General features: G+C 33.6%; 1 protein-coding gene across 2 annotated transcripts in view; it reads right to left on the bottom strand.

Annotated features, from left to right (window-relative positions):
- Nucleotides 1-23,392, bottom strand: part of LOC141400551 (organic cation transporter protein-like) — a 72,056-nt gene that overhangs the window by 34,292 nt on the left and 14,372 nt on the right. The window contains exons 1-3 of one of the 2 annotated variants that reach the window (XM_073979760.1): nt 4,982-5,369; nt 4,476-4,764; nt 1,543-1,646 (exon numbers count right to left, since the gene is read on the bottom strand). In XM_073979760.1, the coding sequence (XP_073835861.1) occupies nt 1,543-1,646; nt 4,476-4,764; nt 4,982-5,193 (605 nt within the window). In that variant the 5' untranslated portion in view covers nt 5,194-5,369. Of the gene's footprint in view, nt 1-1,542; nt 1,647-4,475; nt 4,765-4,981; nt 5,370-23,392 lie in introns of those variants that run through there. The other variant, XM_073979761.1, reaches the window with a different exon arrangement.

Consider the following 23,392-nt stretch of genomic DNA (forward strand, 5'->3'; position numbering starts at 1 on the left):
TTGACCATCCACCAAACCATGTTTTTATTGAAGCGTTTTGCGGTGCCAACTCTAGCTCGAAAACTAATAAACCGATCGTCATATATTTTTGTATGCTTATTAAGAACATAAAGATCTAGTCCTTCATCGGTCGATTTTTGTTTTTAAATATTAGGTTTTAAGAAAATGGAGGAACCAAATCAATATTAAAATTTTCTGCTTAAGAAACTGACGTCTTTTGGTCTAAAAACGAGCAAAAAAAATTAAAAATACAATCTATCAATGAAGGACTAGTTTTTGATGTCCTTGATAAGCCCACAAATTATATGACAATCGGTTTATTAGGTTTTGAGTTAGAGTTGGTACCGTTTTCAACATGTCATTTCGAGAAAAACACGTTTTTAGTTTCCATGTTACATATAAATCACAATGATTTTTTCCCTTCCAACACTCATATCTCAGTCAATTTTATTCCGATCGACTTGAAAGTTTTACCACATATTCTATGATACTTATACTTTAAAATAGGCCTGTAATATTTTTTCGATTTTCTGAAGTTTACACCCCTTAAATATTAGTTATTTGTTTTTTTCTATCCTTTCCGTATTTTTCATTCATTCTGCGTTACACTGATGGATGCACGTAATAGCACAGTAAACGGCCTATAGTACTACTTTCAACAAAGGAAGAAAATAGTTTGGCGGAGGGCAAAAAATGTCCTTTCCAAATCGATGAACGTCTACCGACAATTTCTGTAAAAGCAATATATACCAACATCAGTCATTCATGTGCCAAAACCATGGGGCCGGTACCCTGACCATCACATATAATTATTAAGGGCAAAAGGAGAAAGAAGAATTTCTTTAGCCCAACTGTCTGAAAAGTAATGACCCACACTAAACCAGCCAATGGCGGAGGCTTATAGATTACGCTGCAGCAAAAACATAGTAGTTAGCAGTATAAAATCTAAACTACTTGATTCGAGTAGTAAAAGTAGCTTGAATTGAATTTCAATTTTTTCCACCAGATCTGTCTGTAATGCATTATATTTTCTTTGTCCAATAAGCCGGCATTTCCCGCGATTCCTTGAAAACAAGACATTTTTGAAAAGGTTTCGTTCTCAGTTTCCAAAAATGCTAAACAATTGCTAATCAATTTCATCTGCTCTTCTTGTTTTATTCATAAAACCAACAGCAATCAAACTGCTTAAAATATTTCTATCAGTGTACTCAATACTTTATAACGATTTTTATAAAATGTTACTGAACTTTTGAAATATACTTGCCTAGCCTTTATCAATGGAATTATTTATTTTATTCTTGAATAATAAATAATATACAAGTATATTATACTTGTATACATATACATACATATGTGATAAACTAGAAACACGAGATACTTCAGAATGAGTGCGTTAGATCCAATCTTAACTATACATTGTAATTTTAATACCTAAAATAACGTATTCATATAATATGACAAGTTAAATACATGACACTGCTAGTTTGTAATGTCAAATAATTTACTAAAATATTTATATTACTTTAACCAATAATAACTTACCGATCTGATATAAATCCACCTATAGGAATTCCAACAAACTGTCCAATATTATTAAGTGTCCCCACCAATGACAGCTTCCATTCATCCGAACAGAAAATGTTGAACTGTTAATTAACAATTAGAAAATAATAATTATGTTAAAGTGGTATCAAATTGTGAACAAAATGGAAATGAAAGATCTATTAAATATGTCGGGTATAAATTATTTGCATTCGTATCAAGTTCCTATTAACATCCTGACCCAATATTTTATTAAAATTAATTAAAAACGACTTTTTAAATCACATAACATAACTCTGATATTTAGACGTCAACACCAACACATTTGACACAAAATTGAATAGGAGAATATCTTTGGCCCAACAGTCGGGAAATTCAGTCTTCACAATGAATCTTCTGAGTATGGAATGAGACTAATAGACTACGCAGCGGATTTAAGCACCTCGATATTCATAAGGACAGATCTGGCTATCTCCAGATCAAAGAAGAAGAAATCAAATTGATCACATTCTGGTGGAAGACATTCATCAAGCATGTAGGATGTAAGATCGTTTTGAGGAGTAAACATAGAATCAGGCTACCACCTTGTTGCAGCAAAGTTACGTACCCGATTAAATGTAGCAAATAAAATCCAAACAGAGAAATATGCGGCCTACAGGACTACTCGACAATCGGTAGCAACGCGTAATGCACGGGAAAGGTATCGGAGAGAAATAACATTAAATTGTTGGCTCTTTACCACATCCTCCTGTAGAGACCAGCAAGGTTATTTGCTAACCGGCGATAGGTCCTCACATTCTTGACGGATATTGTCTTTAACAGCTGAAAGAGTCTGGGGCTTGTTGACATAAATCCGCGACTTCAAAAAGCCCTACAAATAGAAGTTGAAGCGGTCAAATCAAGCGATCTTGCTGGCCAGTGCAAATCGCCAAAACGGGAGATTAGATAAATAGTCACCAATATTCCGCGTTCTGGAGCAATGCAGCGTAACATTGTTTATTAACGTGTATTTCGCAAGTGTTTACTACACAAATGTCAAAACAGAACTGACATTAGGGGCCAATCGCAAAATGTATAGCATTTTCTGATAGGAGGATTACTTTTGCGCCACCTAGTGTATGCATCAACTATTTAGCACCATCTTAGAGGAAGAACTCGTACCCGACGATTGGAACCTAAGTATCCTGTGTCTCTTCTACTAGAAAGGAGTCTTGTGCTCTAACTATAGGGGAATAAGTCTGTTACTTGCTTATGCTGACGATATTGACATCATGGGTCGATTAGTTATATATACTATTAGTAATATATATATAAAATTATATATATGTTATAATACGATGATAAAATTAGTGAGAAACAAACGGTGATATCATTTTGGTTATGTCGTGTGCTCCTATATCTTGTTTTCAGTTAAATATCTGCTTACATTGACTTCAAAAACTTTTCAAAAGTTTTGAAAAACAAAATCTTTAAAAGCTGTTTGTGCGGAAGCTTTTTTATCGAATGACTTTATAATTAAGATTTTATGCAATCTTAGCTAAAAACTCATCAAAATATCATACGAGGTTGTAAAAAAGTCATAACCCTAGTACACATATAACCTCGTTAGCATAAATGCTGAGAGTATAAAACACACATTATCATGCATTTAACTACAGTAAATTTAAAAAATTGCTAAACGGAAAGAGGACACTATCAGGTATCATTCTGCGAAAAATTAACGTTGTTCTATCTTGTTCCCTAAAAGTTCTAGTCCACTAAATTTAGAATTTCACTAAATTTTAGTACCTGAGGAAAAAAATATCTCACTTCGAGTAAACGCTACGGGAATTCACTGAAAGGTTATTAAAGGCAACAATCCTAACTACCTAACACATGAACGCAAAAAATTTGGAGTTTAGCCAGGAAAATTGATTCCTGAACTATTGTGCGTCGTATGAACCATGAGCTGTATCTGCTATACAACGACATCAGTATAGTTAAAAATATCGAGATACAACGATTGCGTTGGCTAATCCATGTCATAAAAATGAGCGATTATGAACCCGCTAAAAAGAGCGGAACACGCAGAACTGGAAGGTAAAGCCTTCGATGGAGTAAAGGCGATATTAAAAAATGTGGTATTACAAATTTGATAATTAAAGCAACAAATAGAGATGGAATGGAAATCTTTTCTTAGTTCGATTTATAGGACAAATTTTCTGTAGGGGGCCAACTAAGCGTGTAAGTCTTCGTTGGAACATTAAACATTCCCCCAAACATTTGTTGCTATATGTGTACATTTGGATATAGGGGCCATAGAACGGCACCTCCCAATTAGCTGTATTTTCAAAGTTTTAACCTACTTATCACACCGAAATGGCTTAAATTTCGTATTTAGTCTTCGTTCGGAACATTGTTTGGTCAGTGGTCGAAAGGCGCAAAATGTTTCTGTGGGGGAAATCTTTTTGCGCCTTTCGACCACTAAATATTATTTGACCATAACCAAATGGATTATTTTGTTTGCGCGGTGTAATTAAGAAAGAGTGACAGGCCACTACTGTTTCGCAATGTGGTTTAAATTGAATCATATATTTAGATTTTTATTCGCATGCTGTGGTTATTGACATTAACTTTTTATTCAAAAGTGACTGATTAAGACCGTGTATTATCAGTAATTTGCTCACTCTTTGTGTATTTGACACGTAACTGTGTTATAATAACCATACGTTAGAGTGGGTAATAGTTGTACGAAAACGTAAAAAACACATTAATTGTAATAAGATGTTAGCTTGTTGAATAGAATTCTGTGAATTGTGATCCTGTTTAAATATCTTTTTTCAAAAATTGTCTGTTATGAAAGCAACATAATCATACTAAAAAAGAGTTGGGGATCAGTCGTGAGATTTTTGTTTTTACTCTTAGATTTTGACATATCATTATGTATTACTTACTTCATTTGAAATTGTGACTTCTTCATCTCTGAAAATGAAATTGTCTGTGGAACATGTTTCAATTTCATTTGTACTGAAATCATTGGCTGTGCACATTGATAGCTTTTCTTTCCTTTCAGCTGCAAAATCATCGATTAATCTCGTAGATATTGTGGTCGTTGTATTCGCTTCGGTTAAACTTGCATAGCGTTTACACTGATCCAAATTTGAACCTTTCATGGGAATTGCAAACTCCGTCCAAGGTTCATCGTAGCTGCTTTCGGCGGTATCACATTCTGTAATATTGCATCTAAGAAAGAATTATGTGTTTCCAACTTATTTGTGTTTTCAATAAAGTTAACGATAATTTTGATTTTAAATGTTGCTTATCAACTATTTTATGTTTAAAACATAGTCTTGATCGAATCGTGCCGTTATCGTTCACAATTTAATTGTTTATTATTTAGAACAACATGTTCGCAGATGATTGATAACAAATTGAAAGAATGTACATCAGTCACATTTACCTATGTACTACGGAACTGGCGGTAAAGACATAAGTCACCGAAAATATTGCATTGAACATCATCGGTAAACAAATAAGTAAAAATATGATCACTTGAAATTTCCCAAATTGTCCGATACGAATGAGTATCGAATCCAATGTTATTTCATCTTCATCACGTTGTTGTGATTCCACAACGTCTACATCAACTTTCGATTTCGTTGCCGTGTCCATTGTAAACTTTAACGAATTTGTATATATTTTTTCAATTTGAAATTGCAATAACTAAAACGTGAGATACTTGAAAACGACCGGTTTCAAGTAAAATCGTACGTAAATTACGAATGTTATACGGCAACACACCGATCATCAAAACGTTTTCTTTACTCGACCGGCGCTTTAGTACAACTAAAATGATCGATTAAACAGAGAACGCTGAGAAGTATATGGTGTCTGTTATCTCCCAAAATAACACATTAATACACGATTAGTTCCGTCTGGCCAACGTCTGATGTTCGATTAAATAAAAAAGAACAATCGAAAACAAAGAGAGTAAATAAATGTAAATATACTGTACGACAAATATTTTTGGCCAATAATAAAAAGTAACGGCGACTTAAAAAAATGCACAAATGTCTTTAAAATATTTTAAGTAGATTAGATTGATATATGTATGTAGATACTAGTACATTCTATATCTTTTTTTGTCGCCACCGTAAAACATCGGTAAATATTACAGCTCAAAATTATGAAAAGATATAAAATTCATGTAACACCGCGAAATACCATTCTTCACATCTCGACCAGGCAAATCTATTTATCGCTTTTCTTTAACTTAAAATTGTAATCAAACTCCAGGCCGCAATTATGGACCGATTCAAATTTGAGGCCAGATTCCGTAGAATATTTAGGGGGTGAAATGGATTAAAAACATAATATTTAACCGATTCTGTAGCTAATCTGTAGGTCGCAATAATACATTGACCGGCGCGTAATAGCTCTCAAAGCCATTACTTGCATCCAAATGCGTACCCCAGTGCACAATTAATGGTCCACTATTGTTTCACTTTATGGAAACGATCTACCACAACAATTAGTGCACAGTCAAGTAAAAATGTATGCAGATGATGCACCGACGTAGTGTTGTTTAAGCATTTAATTAATTTTAGGCTGAATGTAAGTGTTACTGGGTTCAGTACAAGACGTTTATTTGTAATTATTGAACGTTTGCAGCATATTACTTCCAATTCTTTGGCTTACAAACAAAAAACATTCTTGCGATGTTTTGTTTTTGAAATTTTTTATAAGAGCAATTCAACAATATGAAATAAAATCTCTTAATTTTTGTGGTTTTAAACTTTTGTATATAGTCTCTAACACGTTTTTATAATAAACTATTTTGAACATCATAACAATTACAAATTCTTTATTATGTTTGAAATTTGCAAAAAAAAAAAAATATATAAACCATTTTTATAATTTAATTTCTGTACCACCACAGTGTCGTCCGTTGAGATTTTTTGAAACTGGTCTCTTGCTACAAATTAGTTAATGTCTATTGTACAAAAAAGGATTTTTCTGTCGATTACTCTTTGAATTGTATTTTGGAAAGTACTTTCAATGGATGCACTTTTCTATTAATATTCCTTTTTCCTTCTTCGGCAAAGGACTTTGTGACGACAAACGAAATAAAAAAACAGATTTTTCTTCGTCAAAATCTCAGCAAGTATCAGTCGGCTTTGCGGACAGGAATATACCCTGAGCTTGTGTGAACTAAAACTTTTATCTATGGATAGAACGAATAGTGGCTACACAATCAAAATCCTTCAACTCAAAGCTATGTATTAGGAGATTTTCAGAATTGTGTAGCCATTTTCGGACGTATGAACTTGACAACAAACGGACGGATTTTATCATTGATCACAAGTGCTGCGGAGGAGGTGTCTGAAGAAATGGACCGGAAGTAGATCTTATTTTGGGAGTCATTCTTTTAAAGGATATTGCGCCCACCAGTCAATTCAGTTCGAAGGTCTGTGAGGGATGTACCCAGTATGGTCCATTTTCGAGCTAAAACTAAGTTTGGACAAAATATTACTAAATCCAAATTTTAGGCCAAATCTGTTGCTTCGTTCAAGGAAATTCGCACATACCACTTTAGCAGAAATTCTTGAAATTTGGGGGGAAAATACCAGAAAGAGCGGGTGACACCGTGGTGCAATGGTATGCACACCCGCCTTGCTAGCTAAAGGTCTGCGGTTTGATTCCCAGGCCAGGCGACAACAAATTTTCAACGGTGACAAAATACCCCTCAGTAATGTTGGCGACATTTCCTGAGTATTTATGCCATGAAAAACTTCTCTACAAGTGGTGTCTTAAGACACGTCGTTCGGACTCGGCAATAAAATGTAGGTCGCATATCATTGAGCCAATATGAATTGGGGTGCACTCATTGATATGAGAGAAGTTTCCCTCGTCCCTTCAGGGATGTTTGTGGAACAATTATATATATTATATATACCAGAAGGAGCAAACCGAAAATCACCATCTTCGAACTTTATATAAGGCTCGCAGAAATATTGCGATAAACAAAGTTTGGACCAACGCAGTATCCATTTTTTAATGTATGATTGCATTTTCTCTGGAAGTATGGACTTGCCCCTGAAATTTTGATATTTACTAATTATCCAGAGAACTCTTAAACTGCACATCTTTGATTTTTGAAATACTCTGTGGAAGGTTACCGAAAGAGTGGATCGATATGGCCCATCTTCGAAGTTGATCAAAATTTGAACAAAATATCACGATGGCCAAATTTTAGACCGAATCGGTTGATCTGTTCGAATTATCGTGTTCTCCAGGCACCCACCCAGACGGACGAACATAGCTAAGTCGACTCCAAGTTTTCTGAAACAGATTACTTCCAAACACACTTTGGCCCTAAAACCATTATTTCGATGAGACACATTTTGACTAAAGACTGAGGGTATAAAAGAATGTATACGTGTATAGACCTTGGATTGGGCGCCAGAATTTCATTTTAAAAAAATTCAGAACAGGTTGCCAGACTTTTCCTTTATCCTGATTCATTTATAAGAAGATCCACGATAGGAAACCAGAATTTCTATAAGAGAAGTCAAACGATTGGACTCCAAAATTAGTTTATTAACAGATGCACGATTGGGCAACAGAATTTGTCATTTACATACCCGCGATTGGGTGCTAGAATTTCATGATGGACATCCTCACTATTGCTTAGAACTAGTTCTCTATCAAGAAAACCACTATCGGCCTTCAGAAATTCTTTGTGATAAGATCCACGATTGGACACCAAAATATCTTTACGGATATAACTACAATTGGGTTATTTATGATAATAACAACGATTGAACACCTGAATTTCCTAAATTGAAAAATTTACAATATTCTGACACCGCAGCGTGATAAAATACCAAGAAAGGAAGACACGTGTCTCTGCGTTTTTTCCTATATTTATATAACTCCTAAATTGTACCTGTAAATATAAAAACACTAGTGGATAACGCCATGATATCCAAACGTTCCCTCTGCATAAATCAATTCTCTACTATTCCCATTTTCCTTCCATAAATAATAATAATAATAATAATAATAATAATAATAATAATAATTGTTCCACAAACATCTCACAAGGGACAAGGGAGTCTTCTCTCAGAGAAGAAGTCCTCCGCAATAAAATTGGAATGGAAAATTGAAGCCGCGATTTTGGACTTTTGTGAAGTAGGAAACAAAGGAAAAGTCCTCAACATTCCATGTAAACAAAAAAATTAAATGTTAAGATATTTCTAAGGTTTTTCGATTGTATACTCTATCTTTTGGTCTTACCGAAGTGATATCACTGAATTACATAACATTTACCGTAGTTGTGAGTTATTTGATAAATGATACACCCAAAATATATATGAGATTATTAATATATACATTGTTTTGAACATATATTAACTCTGATATATTGACACCAAAGTTCTGAAAACGAGGGGTAATTGGCCAAGAAGTCTTACGTCATTTTAAATAAAAATAGTAATGGAAATTATTTCATCAGTAATACAAGTCTAAAATAAGGTTTAAATCATTGCTAAATAAGAAATTTTCGCTAACATGAATTTTCAAAATTTTGGTCAAACCTGGAGCGATTTCGATATAATTTTGCAAACTTATTTCTAGACAAAATATCTTACCAAATTCCACATTTCAGTGAATACATTAAATCGACCGGTAAACTTGTTTCTAGACCAAATTTCATCACATTTTCCACATCTATAGTCCGGTCAAAATAGACATTGAAATAGCAAAAATTCCCACAAAGCTGAATTTTGGTGGAGAGCTAGGGTTTGCCATTAGAAGCAACGTCCTAAAAGTCCCCATCGATCCCATGTGTGCAAGAAAAATTATTCGGGGTCAAAGGTCAAAATTTAAGGGTTTTTAGGTTTTCGGATTTATTTTTTGAAAACGGTTGATCTAATCAAAAAGTGACTAAAGTAAATATTGTAGACAGAAAAATTATGTACAAGTTTGACCCTTACAATTTTTTCTTAGAAGGAACCATTCTTGAGATGTAGCTGTTCTAAAAAACACATGATTTTTATGCACTTGTAAGTGAAATATGCACATATTCAGACGAACCGGCTAAAATAAGCGAAGTAATCGGGTCTGTCCCCCAAAAATATATATATTTTTTGAAGAGCGAAATTATAGCTATCTTCTAAAAAAAATCCAACAAAATCGGAGTCCGTTTAGTAGAGCTATTCAATGTTAGAGTCATTTTATGCAAACATAGCCCATTTAACCCACATGTATAATCGAAAGCCCAACGGGAACTCTCCGATTTTTTTCAAGTTTTGTCCCAAGGTAGAGTTTGTTGCGCTGATTACGGAAATGTATAATTTTCAACGGTTGCGGATCTGGTTCACCGGTTATTAGATCCAAAAGGCCAAATTTAAAAACCGGGTTAGACCCGGTTCTACTGCACCGATTACTGCAAAGTGGATATCGTTTGAAAGCTTACGGAAGTATCTAACACATAGTATCGTTACTTTAACCGGTTCGCCTCATAATGTACTTACGCGGCTAATTTTTTATTTGACCTTTAGATCGAGATATCTCGAAAATGGTAAGCCTTTTTTTAAGATTCATAAGGAACAATCTTGTAGACAATTATTGAATCTACAACTTTTACTTTAGCGGGCTTTTGCTAAGTATTACCGTTTTTGAGAAAAATTAAAAAAACTGAATAATGCCTCCAAAAATTACCTTTGACCCCGAATAACTTGTTTTGCACACATGGGATCGATGGGGACTTTTAGGACGTTGCTTCTAATGGCCAACCCTAGCTCTCCACCAAAATTCAGCTTTGTGGGAATTTTTGCTATTTCCCCCTTATACGCATGTCTATTTTGACCGGACTACTAAGCAAATAACATATATAGCAGGTTTCGTGCATCCAATACCTCAAATCGGACTAAAATATATACTGAAACTATATCAAAGTCTCGACCGATCTCAATATAATTTAGCCAACTGATTCCAAATGTCATCGTAGCTACGCAGACATTACGTGTTTGGTGCATCATATATACGAAATCAGTCAAAAATATATGTATATTGGACAAATTGGACAAACATAGCATGTTTGGTGCATCAAATACATAAAATCGGGCGAAAATGTTTATGAGATGTATCCAAATCTGAAGCGATTTCAATATAATGTAGCAAGTTTATTTCTTGACAGCATTCCGTCACATACTCCTAATTTCATCAAAATCGTGAACCTATTCTCATAAAAAGCAATGGCGTTCGTCCTTTGGACTTCAAAATGAACATCCTGAATTTTCAAATGCATAAATGCGATCTGTACTAAACCCGATGACAATTTAAGTATGATTGTCTGTTCGTTGTTAAGTTATTTGTAAACTCTTTCCTACAAACCGAAGTAATCCTGTAGATAACTTAACATATCGTCGGTGTCATGCTTAAGTGTTCCTTATGCCATTTACCCGTTTTGAGATAATCGCATTTTATTGTTTGCGTCACAACAGCTGACTGAGGAAAAATATTTATATTTTTGACAAGATTTATTAGTAATAGTATATAGAACATCTTTGCCAAAAGTTAGAGAAATATCTGTTGGAATAAAATAGTTATAGGGAATTTTTTAAAAATAGAATTTTTGTAAAATTGTTCCATATCCACACTTATGGCACAAATGCAAAATATTGTAAATCACATGGAACAAAGTGGCAAATAAAGTTTCCCATCTTTGCCTCAAAAAATTCAAACCTTCTAAATCGAAAACTAAAGTTCTGATTTTTTGGAATGTATTTTTAAAGTCCTAAGTTATTAAAATATTAATTTCATACCTGAAATGAACTTAAGCTTTCGGGCCGAAAAGTGGAGCATACGCGAAAATTGTGGAAACCACCTATACTGAAAAAGTCAAAATGGCGTATGGAACACTTGAACTTGATACCGACGATATTTTAACATTGCAACCCCTGTGCGTATGATTATTATTAATTAGAATGATTATAATAACAGGCATACGCACTGGGGTTCCAATATACACAATATATGATCAAATAAATCTTCTGAAGCAGAAGGGCAAATAAGGTGGGAAAAAACTCACCATAGTATTTGTGCCGAACCGTGAAAAATTAGGTTATCGTCAAAATCTGACTTTAGGGAAATTAGGAATTAAATAACTAACATTAATTCGTATATACATTTATCTAATGATTAACATATAAATGGTAACCAAGCTTAGCCTTCATCTACCCACTAAAATAACATTCTAATACATGATGATCGGACTTGAGACTTCGGTAGACTCCGAACTTTTCAATTGTCAAAAGACAATTAACCCGTTGAACCCCGAATTTTTATATTTATTATGATTAGTAATCGCAAAAATAAATCCTTTGCGAAAAAAATTCTTATCAATTCTTGGCGGTTAGGGAGTTACCAAATGTTCCTTGTGGACAACATTAGGCCATTGCGTTTATAAAAGTTAAAAATGTTTGTTTCTTAAGGTATGTTTTATAATAATATTTTTTTACCCTCCGCTATAATATGGAACCTATAATTAAATTTGTCATTCCGTTTGCAACACATCGAAATATTCATCGGAAACCCTATAAAATATATATTCTTGATCAGGGTAGAATTCTAAGTCGATATAACCATGTCCGTCTGTTGAAATCAAGATACAGCTCGCAACTTTTAAGATAGAGCTTTGTTATTTGGTATAGAAGTTCATATTACTGCTAGGATATTTTGTATTGCAAATGGGCTATATCGGTCCACGTTTTGATATAGTCTCCATAGAACGGTTCCACCCGATTTTCGGTATTTTGAAAGTCTTAACCATTTACTTACTTTGGTACTTAGTCTTCGTTGGGGGTATAAAACTTTCCATATGAAATTTGTTGGTATAGGTCCACGCATTCATATAGCCCCCATAGGATGTTACCTCCAGATTTTCGGTATTTTGAAGGTATTAACATCATTATCATCCCGAAATGGCTTAGATTTGGTATTTAGTCTTCCATGGTAGTATAAAACATTCCACAGAAATGTGTCAGTATAGGTCCACGCCTTCATATCGCCCCCATAGAACGGTACCTTCCGATTTTCGGTATTTTGAAGGTTGTGGCCTCAATATTCCTCCGAAATGTGAAATTTAGTATGTATTTAGTATTCTTTGGTGCTATAAAACTTACCCCCAAAAATTTGTCGGTACAGGTCCACGCCTTAATATAGTCACCAAGGAGCGGTACCTCCCGATTTTCGGTATTTTGAAGGGTGTGGTCACAATAACCCATCGAAATTGCTGAAATTTGGTATTCAGTGTTCATTGGTGGTATAAAACTTTCTCCCAGAAATTTGTCGGTAGCCCCCATAGAACGGTACCTTCCGATTTTTGGTATTTTGAAGGTTGTGGCCACAACAACCCACAGAAATGGCTGAAATTTGTTATTTAGTCTTCGTTGGAGGTAGAAACTTTTCCGAATGAAATTCGTCGGTATAGGTCCACGCTTTCATATAGCCCCCATAGAACAGTTCCTCCCAATAAAAACCATTCCGACTGAATTTCGTCAGTATAGGTCCATGCCTTCATATAGCCCCGATAGAACGGTACCTCGCGATTTTCGGTATTTTGAATTTTGTGGCCATAATAGCCCACCGAAATTATTGAAATTTGGTATTTAGTATTCGTTTGTGCTATAGAACTTACCCCCAAAAATTTGTCGGTACAGGTCCACGCCATAATATAGCCCACATGGAGCGGTAACTCCCAATTTTCGGTATTTTGATGTTTGTGGCCACAACAACCCACCGAATTGGCTAAAAATCGTCGGTATAACTCCCGATTTTCATAATTCTGAAGGTTATGATGTCAATATCCCATCGAAAGACGAAAATTTGTTATTTAGTCTTGCGTGAATTATAAAATATTCCAGAAGAGAATTATTAGTATGGGTCTACGTCTACGAAGCGTACACACGGTGCTCTTGAATCAAATTTAAATTGCCTGGTGTAAGCGGTTTTCATTTAAAGTTAGTTAAGGTGTACTATGTATAACATTATTTTATAAGGAGGCGATACAGTCAATCCATTGTCCTAATTTGAACTTCTATATCTCAATAACGGTACAAACTTCGAAGATATCATAAAAATCAATCCTGTAGAGAATTTTCATAGCTACTACATTTTCTTTAGTCCCATTTCAATAGGACTTGCGGTTTCGAAGCAAAATCGTGTAAACCTAAAAACCCCTTAAAAATGTCAACTTGAATCGCGATTTATTTAAAAAGGGCTCGGTCATTTTTTTAGTTTTTTGATTTTTCTCATCTATGAACATTGTAGTTTCAGAATCCGCAAAAACTTCCAAGGTGTAAATACCTTCCATTTAAATTTGATTCAAGAGCACCGTGTACATCTTGATTTTCGGTTTTAGGTTAGGTTTTAGCCACATTATCTTACTGAAATATCGGTATTTAGTCTTCTTTGAGTCTAAAAACATTCCGCCAGAAAATTTTAGGTGCAGATCGACGTTTTGATATAGCTCGCATTGAACGAAACCTCCCGAATTTCGGTATTTTAAAGGATAGCCACATTGTTTTACCGAAATTGTTGAAATTTGGTGTTTATAAGCGAAATGAAACAAATTGTTCCATTTTACTTCCATACACCCGGCCGAACTTAACGCCGTTCTCACTTCTTATTATTCATGATGTGGAAAAGCATAAACTGATGAGTTTGTTCAATTGTAGAGGAAAATTGATGGACATTTATTTGGTCTATATTTATCATATATAGTTCACAAATTAGCCAATTTTGACGTATATGGTGGTGTTCAGATAATTTGGAATTATCTTATTGACGTTTTTAAGAGTGGAAGCGTTTGAAAAATATTTTATATTTTGTATGCAGACTCTACACCTGATAATATTGTCCTTCGTCCTACATAAAATTATCATCAACGATATTTGAACAGATATCCGCTTGTTATCTTTCAAATCCCTAATATGTAATATGTATAGTGTACCAAAAAATGTGTCAATCTCCTCTTAATTCAAGTCCAATATTCGAATAATAATACAAATAAAACATTGTTCCCAAGTCCGAATGTCCCAATGTCCCTTTTCTTCGTTGAATATAGGGATTTCGAACGGGAGAGGTTTTCAAAAATCCCGGGATTCGGTATTTCCAAATTCCTAAACCCGGGTTTTCGGGATTTTTCGGGGCAATTTCGGGACTGCGGGATTTGTCGGGACATGTCATCATAAAAGAATTTTAGCTTAAAAAAATTAAAATTTTGATAGATAATCGACATAATTAAAACAAGTAACTTAAAATAATAGCGTAGAAAATTAAAATATCAAAAATATTCATCCTAAACAATTCACATATTTATGTAGCGAATTGCATGAAAGGAATGGCAGCCAAAATGTTTACTTCAAATAATTATTTTAGTAAAGCCACAAGGGTTTCCGATTCCGAGTGGTATTTTCAATGTACAGAATTAATTCATGCATCGGATAACTTTTACTTAACCCTTAGAAGCTAGATACAAGTGTAATTAATTGATTTTAATTTTTTTTTCTGAAAAACAATATTTCTTAATACTCTTCATGAGTTTAGTTTAAGAAACGAATTCTTAGAATTTGTGTATTATAATTTATTTAAAATGAAACTCTTTATGGCGGAATTGATAAATTATGTTCCTTCCAATTTAATTTCTTGAGGTTTATTGTTCCATATATGAATGAAAACCCATTTAAAGTGACTTAAAAACCCCCGGGACTCCCAAGAAGTCAATGCCGCGATTCGGGATTTGAGAAATCCCGAAAAATACGGGTTTTCGGGATTTCGGGATCGTCATCCCAAGTTGAATACCACTATCATCTTCCACTAATATAACCATTTTATTACCACAATGGCCCGATGTTGCCCACATGCAACTTTAAAATTTCAAAAAATTATAATAACTAATTGGAACTGTAAATTGTATGTTCGTTTTTTATTTTATTAGATCGACAACTCAGTAAGATTCTTCAGAAAATGTTGGCTGCAATTATTCAATCCATTTGACATTTAACGGCATTTTATAAAATCACCAAAATATTTAATGTTCAAATTTTTACACGACTACTTATGCTTAAACAAGCATAACTTCGCCAATCTAGCTATTTATTTAAAAGAACTTTCCATTTTTGTATTCTTCTGAAATCATCCTACCGATACCCATTTAGTATACATATATAAATATCTCAAACGGTGTGGGAAATATGCATACGCAATATTGCCCACAGACAACGTCGGGCCACAAAGGGTTGATTAAAATTTTTGCTTTTAAAATAGTCAGACTTAATCCCATAGTCCTTGTTTTAATATTTCATTAAAACAACTTTAATTTATTAGTGGAAAAAATTGGCGATGTTTACTAAGGGGTAAGGCAGGGAAGACTATAGTTTCAGATCTCGCCACAGATTTTTATGTTTTTCAACAAGAAACTTTGTATACCCAAGTGTCAATTGCTCGCTCAAATAGAACACTCTGATCGATAATTTCTTTGGCACTACCTAAACTCGAGAAACTTCACTTGCAAACAAAACCAAATCTTTCCCACTGATATGCGTTCGTTGATTCTCAACGAAAAACACATAACTAATTTGTTAGTATTTTTCCCACTAATAAATTAAAGTTGTTTTAATTAAATATTAAAACAACGACTATGGGATTCAGCCTGACAATTTTGAAAAGCAAAATAGTAGTCGTCATCCCAAATAAAAACAACTCCTACCCTTCTAGTTAATTAAAAAAGCAAAAAGTAAAAACCCTAAAACGCCCTAACTAATAGTATAAACGGATTTAAGAAACCCACTGGGTTTCAAATGTCAATTCCATTGCGTATACGTCAAGTAAATCCTTATTAAGAAGGTTAATACGGCAAAAAGCTTTATATTATACGCTATAATACGTATAAGTTTCAACCGATTCATTTCTTCCCATTTTCAAAAGTTTACTTATATATTATTCGGTATCTTCTACGCAGCTTAGACACTATATTAACCGATTTGTTTGAAATATTAATTCGAGTCTTCGAAAGGAGAAATGATAGAACCGTTTTGAAAAAAGAATTTACGTTGCTAAACTTGTAAAATCCAATATAAAATCACTTTATAAAGTGACCTAAAAAATCCAAAGGTCTTTCGTCTTCCATGGACTCCAACAAAACCGAACAGGTACATCACAACCTCTGCATAATTTTGGTGTATTACAGTGTTATTTATTCCGATTTTTTTCAAAATTTGTTGTTTTTCCAAATTAATCGTTACTCGAGTAATATTCTCTCGAGAGAATTATTTTCCATGGAAATTAAGTTCCTCGCGGTTGAGAGGCTGTGTATTTAACAATAACCGTGCAATGATTGGAATATCCACCTGCTTACTAAATGCTATGCTATTGCTAATAATATTTCGAGCCGCTCGCCGGTCAAGGTCGATAAAATAGAATCGGGATGCACGTGTTTCACCAGAGATGGTCGTTGGAAATAGCTTTTTAGTTGCTATATAAATAACTACTAGAAAAAAAAACAATACAGTACGACTACGCAATCAAAACCTGACCCAAGACACATTTCTGTATGGTTCGATATTCTTTCGCGATATTCGTTGACAAAAAATTTCATCTCAATGTTTTGATGAATAGCAGGTGTTTGTATTCCACATCTTAAGAGAGCGAAACGACAACAAATATTGACGACCAAACAAATTGCAATTATGTATGGGACCAATTTAATTTAAATGACATGAGATTCCAAATAAGAGTATCGGCCAAATTTGTACATAGGAATATGCATTCTTACACTACTTACCTACATACGTATGTTTGTATGTATAAAGCGACGACATTATCAGTTCATGAAATAAAATGCCTAATTCCTAATAATTACCGATATACCGAACAATGGTTATAACAATTATTGTTGCTATTGATTATTTATTATAGTCTGCAGCTAATCGTACTGTTAACACATGCTAGTGCTTGACTAAGAAATAATTTTCAAATTACTTGAGTGTATACCGACACACTCATCATCCGTAGTTATTGTGATTTTTTGAGAAGAATACCGTTCAATTATTTTTAAAATAAATTTGGTAAAAGACGTTTCTGTATCACTTTGTAACAAATTGCAATAAAAAACTATTTTAAGCATATACACTATCGCCAAATGTATGCCAAAGTGTGTCATGCGCCATTTGTGGAAATAAAACCCAAAGTTTTGCTTCATAGATGAAAGGTTAGAGGGCTCTCATTCGAAAAACTAACCCAAAACTCTAAAAGTGCTCCATAGATTATTATTAGGGCGGGGCGATTTGTACGGAAGGAAAGAAACCTTAATGGGCGGGTTGCGTTTCTGATTATTGGAATTGTACTGAGCAAAAAGTCTACTAGAGCATATGTCTAAGGTGAAAATCGAGCCCCGATTTTGACTTTAAGTTTTTTTATCCACGTGTTTTGGATACTTTGCCATATAACAGCCAAACCATTGAGATTTTCGATCCAACACTAAGACAAAAATTGTAGCCAAGACAATAATTAAGAACTCTCTATAATAATAAGAATAATTGTTCCACAAACATCCCATAAGGGACAAGGGAGAACTCTCTAGTTCATCGCAAAAGTATTGGAACTCAATGTTGGTCTTGAGACAGTGCAATTTTTTCGGAAAATGGAGATAAATGACACTGGGCTACAAAAGTTGACCAGAAAAATATTCAAGCGTTCTGATGCAAATATTATATTGTATTTTCATTATGGACAACGAAAATACTTAGGTTAGTTTGGGTCACTTCGTTTTATTGTTTCTATATATTAAATAGATTGTACCTATAAATGTCCATCGACTTAATAAAGGCAATAAAGGAAATTTCTGGAGAAAGAAATATCTATTTCTCGGAAACTACGGCAGATATTGTGTTTATTGTTTTTTAAGGTATTTAAGATTGTTGCCCTTCAGAATCGTTTTAATAAAATGCCGTAGCGTTTACACGAAGTGAGTTATTTTATTTTGAAGTTACATGGGTTAAAATGTGTGTTTTTTACATGCCGTTTCCCATATTATAATTATAGCTTTTTTACAAAAACCCAGCAAAAATACTCATTACAAATTGGCCTACTTTCTCATTATTTTAACACGGGCATGTCATAGGGAGTAAGTACTTATTTTTTAGCACTTAAAAGTAAATAAATAAGTACTTAAATAAGTAGTTACGACTTGAAGTAACCGGGGAGTAACTACTTATTTATCTACTTTTTAGAGGCCAAAAAGTAAGTACTTACTCCATATGACATGCCCATGTTAAAATAATGAGAAAGTAGGCCAATTTGTAATGAGTATTTTTGCTGGGAATAGACATTTTTACAATGTTTATTGTTTATTTTTATCTTTATTGTTTTTTTTTTTAATTTGTTATTTTTACGATTTGTTTATTGGTGTTTGACGTTTTTTAAATATTGGAACACCGAATTTCGTAACACATTCCAAATTTCTTCAAAATTACATAGATATAGCATGTTTGGTGCATCAAATATCTCAAATCGGCCGAAAATACTCGTATATGTATATGGAATCTATATCCAAATCTGAACGAAAACGCGTGTTTTAGTTCGATTCGGTGAAAGAAGTTTCCGCAACGACTAAGATTTCTAAATGCCTTTTGAACATTTTTATAAAGAAAATTTTTGATTTTAGTTTTTTGAACAAACATTTATTTCTATACGTATGTTTCATTTGTGTTAAAATAAACGCTTAAAATATCGCGATTTCACGAAATTTTGTAGAATTTTCCAAAATTGAAGATTATATTCAATTTCAATAATAAATGGTTTATTTAAAAAAACGATATGCTATTATAATGGAAACATATAAGAAAAAAGTGAGCCAAGGCTATCGTCGGGTCGGGGCCCTACCCTGTAATACCCTACACCACTACCCCTGTGCATAAGCTTTTTACTAGTAAAATTCAAAGTATTAAAATTGGGATAGCTTAGCGCCTTTGCTCTGAATGTCTTCATTAATACAGGTCAATTTTGTTGAAATGCATTATAGTGCATCGTCAGTACAACTCAAATAAAAAAATGGAAAAGTGGGATGTACGCCAACCATTAATAGGCTTCTTTCTCTGTGAGACCCCCATCAACCCCCAAAATTTCGTGAGGATCCGATGAAAATTCCGACCTGTAGTGTGATTGCACAAAAAATTAAAAAAAGGATGCATTACCGACTATTGCGATATCTCTGTTGTTTGACCACCTATGACAACCTACTTCACATCGTTGTAAAGGTGATATTTTCTACTTTCCTTGTCATGTTTTGCATTCGATATATCTCTTACAGAAGAGAGACATTCGCTTTGAAAAAAAACGTTGGCCTTTTCTCCAAAAAAGTTTTTTCACATTCCGGCCCCTGAATAATATCCGACCATTACAAAAATCAATAGCTTTTTTCCTCTGTTGGTCCCCCATTGACACCCAAAATTTCGTGGCGATCCAATCAAAATTGCGACGTGTAGCGTGATTACAAAAAAATTAAAAAATGGGATGTATTATTGACTATTGCGATATCTCCGTTATTCCCTACGCCAACCTGCTTTACATCATTGTAAATATGACCCCTGAATATTATCCGACCAACACAAAAATCAATTGGCTTCTTCCCCTACGGGACCTTCATCAACGCCCAAAATTTGGATACGATCGGATTAAAATTGCGACCTGTAGCGTGATTATAACGTTAAGATGGACAGACGGACGGACGGGCGGGATCTCATAGCCAGATCGACTCAGCTCGTCGAGACATTCATTTTTGTATATATATATGTGTCTACGACCATTATTTCGTTGCGTTACAAACTTTTTGGCCAAAACCAACTTATAATACCCTCCCCACATAATGGTGTAGGGTATAAAAACCAGTGTTCGGAAACAAACAGTACCTTATCATAAGGTACCGAACATGTTACACAAACACTAAAAAATTATAAAGTTTATGTATGTAAAAAATTATAAAGTTTGGTACGCAACCACCATCGTAATGTAACAACCACGTACCCAACCGAAATGGTTGCGTACAGAAGCGCGTACATTAAAAAACCACGTAGTGTACATCATAATGTACCTTTAAAAAGAAAGTGGTGGTAGGGTACACTTACATTTGTTTGGTTAATAAAGTATTAAAAAATATTAGGTTTATTTTTTTTTTGTGGAATAAATACAAATAAAATATTATTAAATATAAATGAATATTTATCTTCTATTTATTAGGACTATAATGACATTATTTAAATGTCATAAATACATATGTAAGAATTGAGTAATGCCTAAGAAAAACGCTCCTACCTAATTTTTAAAATCTTGACAATTTGTAAAAGGGTTGCTATGGGTGATAGAGGTATATTTTTGGCGATTTGAATTATAAGGGCACGAAGAGTATTAAAATTGTTCCATTTGTATTGTGAAAACAAGTGGAACCATAATTACAAAATATTCTTATACATATTGTCCGACGTTTTGCATGTATTACAATTGGTAATTAGAGTTATTTTTAATATTTTTTAGCAACGTCAAGAAAAAACAGTTGGAAATAATTTATTTTGAGTCTGATACTAATACACTAATATAATAAAATATCTTGTCGTTTTAAGATTTCAGAATAAAAATAAATTCTAAATCACTCTAAGAATTACTTTTTTGTGTTTTTCCAAATTATGAATTGCCTTTGATGTACTCAAGGACTGATACCTATCGATGAATTCAACATCCGTTCTTTGGGTCTGCTCTATTTTTACAGTTTATTGTATAGGTATAGTTTGAAAATCAGAAAATCATCGAAAAGTTGGTAGAAGAAAGGCACATTTATAGAAGGTAAATTTATCATGCAATTTTAAACTTCGAAATTTGCTACCATAAAATACTTCTTTCCGTCCTAAACGTGTAATAAAATGGCAACGACAGTTCTGAATGCTGTATATATATGAGGAAAAGTCAAAATTTTTTAGTTTCCATGAAGCCAAGGTTTGCACTAGTATAATACGCGAACTATTGTAGTTTACCAGTAACTATGACTATTGCTGGATTAATTGAGATGTTTTTGTACAAAGCTCAAAAATTTAGCAAAAAAATTTAATTCACGTGGTAGTTACGACCGCGTAAAGGAAAAAACATAGGTAAAAACACGTTGAATCTAAACAGGTTTTTTACATTGCTATTCGATTTCTGATTAAACCATTCAAATGACGGACATCTGTCCAAAGTAAAAGTAGGAGAATACAAAATGAAGATTACACTTCTAATGTATCACTTTCCAAAATTTCCACCTTTTATGGATGCTGACATTTTGAAGCCGGATTTCAGGTCTTTTTTGTATTTTTTATGTAACTGGGACGCACATTCGGATATTTCGAAAAACCAATTATAGGATTAAAGAACTCGCGATTTCGCATAATCTGATATGTATATTGAGTATGTAGCCCACACAGCAGCAGAGTAATCTACTGCCAAAGGCCAAAATTTAGTGCGATATTTTTTCTAAAAAACCTATTTTTTGGGTACAGTATTTACAATATCGTTTTGAGTGTGCTGGTACCCCGCGATATTTTAGTTTTTCGACGATCCGGATCATATGAATCACAGATCGTAAAAATCCATCTACTAGAACGGCGGAAATGGCTACTGCAAAAATTGAAAAATTTGCGAAAAATGTTTTTGAAAATATCGCGGATTAAATCGCGTTTTCTGTGGATCGTTTCCTTTTCAATGAAGAAACTGACACATCACTCGAGTTTTTGCGAAAAAAGTGGTTTAAAAAATTTAGTGTCATGGGGGCTTTATCCGATTTATCCCAAAAATAGTGTGTGATGCTACATCCACGGTTCTTAATGGATTTTATCGAAATTGGTTTAGATCGATGTATTTATTCACGGTTGATAGTGAAATCGGATGCGCATAAAAAGTGTATGCACTTTGTGCAAAATATAAGCGTTATACAGTTTGTTGCACACTAAACTGCAGACGATGCTACATCTTAGCGACCAAAGTAAATCCTGGCAAATGTGTACAAATTAAAAGAGAAGAATTCGCTGTATTGGTAAACCGCATGCGCATCAAGTGATTTTGAGGATTTCGCGATTTACACGCATTTCAAAATGAACATTACCCGATACAATTTTATTTCAAGATTATACCCCATTTAAAGGAACCCAACATTTATTTGAAAGATATCCATATCTTCTGCTAGATGTTAGCGTGTTTTCGAGAAGTGATTAGAATAAAAAATGTGATTTATTGCGTGAAATTTAACTAAAATAGAAGAAAAACTCCGACCTATTTTTCTTACATTTTGTTCAACTAACTCACAAAATAAATTTTAATAAATATTTTCTCTTACAAAAATTTTATAAATTTCCTCAATATATTTTTTGTTTTTTGCTATAATATGCAAACCGCTAAACGGATTTGTATAGTTTTGGTTTCATTTGAATCTTCGCGATGTTTAGATTACGTACATATTTTTTATATATTTTTCAGATGCATAAACAGCTTGAATTTTATTAGAACAAGTTGTAAACTACCAATTGTTTTGAATGCTTTCCCAATTTCCGCGAAAATTTACAACTTTTTCACTAAAGTTATGGGATCTCAGTAAACATATAGTATGTAGGGAGCCCCTAATTAAGAGAGTTTCTCAATGTAATGATTAGAGTCTTTTAAAGATTTTTTTCTTTTTATCAGAATTGAAACCGCCATAACTTTTGCGCGCAACAACCAAAATTAGTATCTCGAACAGATTTAAGAATGGGATTTTTTTCCCAATCTATGTACCAAAAATCTTTCA

Source organism: Musca autumnalis, unplaced genomic scaffold (assembly GCF_047663935.1).
Source record: "Musca autumnalis isolate F117 unplaced genomic scaffold, ASM4766393v1 scaffold_4, whole genome shotgun sequence".
Lineage (NCBI taxonomy): Eukaryota > Metazoa > Arthropoda > Insecta > Diptera > Muscidae > Musca > Musca autumnalis.